This window comes from Trachemys scripta, chromosome 1 (assembly GCF_013100865.1).
Source record: "Trachemys scripta elegans isolate TJP31775 chromosome 1, CAS_Tse_1.0, whole genome shotgun sequence".
Lineage (NCBI taxonomy): Eukaryota > Metazoa > Chordata > Testudines > Emydidae > Trachemys > Trachemys scripta.
In genome coordinates this window covers 196,540,638-196,545,889 of record NC_048298.1, presented here as the reverse complement: position 1 = coordinate 196,545,889, position 5,252 = coordinate 196,540,638, and the positions used below count along the sequence as shown (strand labels likewise).

General features: G+C 56.0%; 1 protein-coding gene across 4 annotated transcripts in view; it reads left to right on the top strand.

The window, feature by feature from the left end:
* Positions 1–4,057: 4,057 nt before the first annotated feature.
* Positions 4,058–5,252, top strand: part of DDX3X (DEAD-box helicase 3 X-linked) — a 31,819-nt gene continuing 30,624 nt past the window's right edge. For all 4 annotated transcript variants that reach the window (XM_034754250.1, XM_034754242.1, XM_034754233.1 and 1 more), the window contains exon 1: positions 4,058–4,233. In XM_034754250.1, the coding sequence (XP_034610141.1) occupies positions 4,189–4,233 (45 nt within the window). In that variant the 5' untranslated portion in view covers positions 4,058–4,188. The remainder of the gene's footprint in view (positions 4,234–5,252) is intronic.

Here is a 5,252-nt window from a genome sequence, read left to right as displayed (position 1 = left end):
GTCTTGCACACATGTCCAGCCCCGCCCCCCAATCCAGGTATGGGGCTAGCCTGGCAGGATCCAAGTATGCACAGGTTAGTGTGTGGGGTGAGAGGGTTCGGTGTGGGGCAGTCTTGGTGTGGGCTGCTCAGTCGGGGGTCCAGATGCGGGAGTGGGGGGGAGATCTGGATGCACAGGGGCTCATTGGGAGGTTCCGGGTGCAGGGGGAAGTGGAATCTGTGGGGGTGTCCAGGTGAAGGTGGTTGGGGCTTGGTGGGGGTGTGGGTGCTGGGGGAGGCTACTGTGTCAGGGTGGCAAACATTGTAGGGGGATGTTTAAATCCAAACAAAATGTAGAAGAAAATGAATTAAAATCTTTATGTTAACAATAGGTTTTCTAGAACGCTTTCCCCTCTAAACACTAAATTTGGATTCTAAACTACCCAACAGTTTTCCTTTAAAATACAGAACCAGTGATTTTTATACTAATCTTAGACATCATTAGTGATGGAGACACACCTACAAACATTTAAATTATATAAATAGACACATTTGGGGGAAAACAGATATGCTTTTTTTTTTTTTTTTTAAACTCTGTTGAGACACATTCAGCTAGGAGAGCTTTATGGAGGAACAAAGCAGAAGCAGAAGAATGGTAAATATGTTGCTTAAAAAACAGAGAATGCTCCTTAAATAGTTGGTTATATGTCTGTGAAAGGGGCTATGTTCAATTCATTTGGAGGGTTGTTTGCTTGTACCTAAGTCTGCTAGAGTTTAATCCTAGGAGAGGACTTCAAACTGTCTGGTGTCAACTTTAGGGAAAATTGGGGGAAGCCTGTTTATGAATTTGGGGGTAGGAGATGGTCGCAAATCACATCTGAATAGGAGAGAATGCACAGGTATTATAGGAGAGTACAAATAACAGTAATATGTCAACCTATGTTTATGATGATGTGGGAATCCTCTCCTTTCGTGTTTGTAGAAGAAGAGCCCTTGTGAAGTAGGTGATGTGGCTCTATGTGCCACTCCCCCTCCCCACCCCAATGGCATCTGTAGCTAAGGGTGTATCTACATTGTGAAAGAACCTAAGTCAAGTTAGAGCACTCACTTGGAATGGAGGAGACCCAGGTTCATTTTCCCCTCTGCTTACTGGGATGAAAGGATCTGAAGAGGGGATCTCCAGTCCCACCTCTTCGGAGTGTCCTAACCATAGGGCTATGAGATATTCTGATGGGCGTATGTGTGTCTTTTTCAGTCTCTCCTGTTGAAGCTGTTATGACACTTCTCAAGAGGTCAGAGATCCCTGCTCAAATCCCTTTTGTCCATCAGACAGAGAGGGGCTTTGAACCCAGGTCTCTGAGGTTGAGAGCTATCAGGTGAGAGCTATAAGCACTAACTAGACAAAAGGTTACAAGGGAGGCACCAACTCCTCTGGAGTCTTATATGGTCTAATGATCCAGTACATGTGCTCAGAGCTTACCTACCAGATCAGGTCCTGCAGGCAAGACAGGGAGGGTAATACCTATCTTCACCTGGCTTGAGGTGCTTGCTGGGGCTTAAGTGTGAGATAGGTGTTGCACACATGCCCAGCAGCAGAAACATAGCTGCCATGGGGACATCAACACAGTGGTTCTCAAACTTATTTGATCACCCACCCCCACTTCTTTGTGTCTGTAGTAGATTATGCCCTCCTGCCAAGGCACCCAGCCAGCAGTTGCTGCTCTCTGGCCACCCAGCTCTAAAGGCAGAGCAGGGAGTGGTGGCTGCTGGCTGGGTGCCTAGCTCTGAAGGTGCCACCACCACTGCCAGCAGCAGTGCAGAAGGATGGCAATCCCATCCCACCCTTATTTCTCTGCTGCTGCTAGTGGGGGTGCTACCTTCAGAGCTGGGTGCCTGGCCAGCAGCCACTGCTCTCCAGCCACCTAGCTCTGAATGTGTGAAATTTCCCCCAAAAAAGCTTCTCATGCCCACCCCCCCATTCTGTGCCACCCAGTATGAGGACCTCTTCTTTATGGCAAAAAGCTAGGGGCCACAGGATGTTACACAGCAGCTGAGCAGCTTTCGAGGAGCTTGGCAGTGCCGAACTTTTGGACTTAAGTGCCTAAGTCCTTTTGTGGATCTGGGCCCTACAGGCCATGATCAGTGCCCAGTTGTGTTAAGTCCTATATAAATATGTAGTGAAAGTGCAATTCCTGGCACAGATAACTTATAACTGAGGGCTCTGACCTAAAAGTGAGTAGTCTAACTGACCTTGATGAGACTACTCAAGTGACTGACATTACGAATATCTGCAGGACCAGATCCAAGGTTTGTAATGATACAGCAGGTGGATGAAACGTAAGTTTGTTTTAACTGTTACTGCCCTTTCTGCACACAATCATGCTCTTGCATAATAAATAAGAGCTAGTTGCCTGCCTAGCCAACAGTGCGTTGCAGACATTACAACACAGCTGAATCCTGAGAATAAGGTGGTGGCTTTATGGATTTTGATGGGAACTGTGCTTATCATAGAGTATCAGGGTTGGAAGGACACTCAGGAAATCATCTAGTCTAAACCCCTGCTCAAAGCAGGACCAATCCCCAGGCAGATTTTTACCCCTGTTCCCTAAATAGCCCCTTCAAAGATTGAACTCACAACTCTGTGTTTGGGCAGGCTAATGCTCAACCCAGTGAGCTATCCCTTCCCCCCCTTATGGCAGAAGCTGTGGTAAAACAAGGCTGCCATCACTGCCAAACCAAAGTTCGCAGCGGACATCACTGCAAAATAGGTCTGATGGGTAGAGTGCGTGTCTCAAAAGTCAAGCTGGTGCATTTCACTGTAGACCATTAATCTTGGTACCTGCTGGCACAGGCTGGCTGGGGTAGGGGCGCCTGGAGGTGCAGCCGCTGTGGGACGCTTCTCTCTGCCTTTCATATACACACTGCTCATAGTGGCAGCATGGGGCAGGGATCACTAGCAGGAGGGTCTCAGCCGATTGAAGTCACTAAAACACAGGATTGGGGACTTCAACGGAAGAGTCCAGGGAAGGGTATTGCGGCCTGCAGCATGCAGGGGGTCAGACCAGATGATCATAATGGTCCCTTCTGACCTTAAAGTCTATGAGTCTATGAGATGGAGGCAACAAGGGCTGCCAGGCTCGGTGCCAGGTGCTGGGCAGACGATGGCGGCAGAGGCAACGAGGCAGGGTGCCGCAGCCAAAGCCGGAGCAGAGGCAACTGCCCGGATCCCACCAGCCCCGTGACCGAGCTCAGGTGATGGGGGACGGGGGGACCAGACTGGATCTTCCGGAACGGGAAGAAACAGCGACCCTGGGGGCGGGAGGGACAGGCCGGCCTGCACCGTGCGGGGAGCTGCCACGGGGCACCAGCCCGCGGGGAGGGGTCATCTCGCCCCGTTGCCCGGGCTCCCGATCTAGGTCACAGTCGGGCCGGACGGGTCACGCCGCGCCCCGGTTATATGAGCAGTTTCTCTCCCGCCCCACCGCTGCTCGCAGCGCTCGAGCCTGGGCTGGGCCGGGCCGGGCCGGGCCGCGCCTCCATTAGACTCTGCGCAGCACCGCCGGCAAAGCTCATAATATGGCGGCGGGCCCGCGCAGGGCCGCCCACGTGACCTAGATTCCGGCTCTTTCTGGAGAGAACGTTCCGTACCCGCGCGAGAGAAAGGCTGACAGAGCGTTCTCGCGAGCTCTGAGTCGAGGGGAGGGGGAGAGCAAAAATATCTCGCGAGACTTCGGGATCTTTTTCTCCTAGAATAAGGGGGTGGGTAGGGGCAACCAGGAGGAGATCTCGCGGTATCCTCCAGGAAAGCCGAGCGGCTCCGCTTGGGGTCATAGAAGCCCATGGTAGGAGATCTCGCGCGACATTCCTGGAGCCTCAGCCGTCGAAAACCGAGGGGACGAGCGTGCGGAGATCTCGCGATAGTCCTGGATTCCTCCCCTTCCTTAATACACAGTTGCCGGTTCTCTCGCGAGATCCTTGCTGCACGGGTGGGGGAAGGGATCGAGCCGAGAGAGGGCGTAGTTTGCGTGCTGAAGTCAGCGCGTTGGCAGGGAGGGGGCGGGGGTATATAAGGGCCGGGCCGAGCTAGGGGGGTTTCAGTTAGAGAAGCGAAACGATTCGAGGCGAACAAGCAGCAGCAGCGGCGAGTTCGAGACCCGGCGAATCCGATTCTCTAGACGCGGAGCGCGACCTCCCGAGACGATCTCTCGTTATGAGTCATGTGGCGGTGGAAAATGCCCTCAGTCTAGACCAGCAGGTGAGGGTCCGCCGGGGCCGTGCGGTAATCGACGATGGCGAGTCACGATTGGCCTGAAACCTGCGAACTCGGCATCCCCTCTCGATGATGGCGTCGCGAATTATTTTTTCTTGTTTAATCCCCCCCTCCCCCGGCTTCTTGCGCATTTAATTGTTGCGCAGTTTCCGTCGTGGGGCGACTAATCGCCGCGTTGGGGTCGATGACGGGGCCGGGGCGAGGGATGGACGGATGTTTCCTGGGCCCCGGGCTGCGCGTGTCGCTGCGGCCTGGCGAGCAGGCCCCAAGCCCGGCTTTTGTGTGAGGCCCGGGACCCCTGGCGGCGGCTGCGAGGAACGGCTGGGGGGGGGGGGGAGACAATGGCGGCCATTGTGCGTGTGACGGAGGCAGGCGGCGGGCTGGGCTGGGCCGGGCCTTTGTCTCGCGCGCTCCGGGACGGGCGCGCGGGGGGGCGGGGAGAGACTCCTTTGTTCTCGCGCCGCTCCTGCCTGCCTGGGCCCCAGTGACGCAGCTGGGCCAGAACGTAATTCACACGCTGCCGGCGAGTGTCGCGGGCGGACCCGGCTTCGCGCTGCCTCCTCCCTTCCGCCCCCCCCCCCCGCGGGCGGAGCCTCTGGGGGCCGCATCTAACGAGGGGGGAGGGGGACGCCCGGGGTCGCGGCGGGCCCGCGGGTCTCCCGTATCCGTGCCGCGGGGAGGGGACTCTGGCCACGTGCCTGAGCGCGGAGAGGAAGCGGGGCAAGTAGCCCGGGGAGCCGACGCAAGCCGCGCGCTCGCCCGTTACCCCGAGTCTGGCCCTCGCTGGGCGGCGCTGTGACGGGGAACCCGCTCCCCTCCCCCCGGCATTTACCACTGCGGCAGCCATCTCAGTGCGGCGGTGCTGCAGGCTGGGATTTCAGATACTGCAGGGAGCAGCCGCTCCGCTAAGCTGGCGACCGGTCACGTGTTTCCTCGGAGCAGGGACCGGCTGTCTGACCTACTTCGAGAGGAAATGCCAGGACAGCGACTCCCCCCCCTCCCTC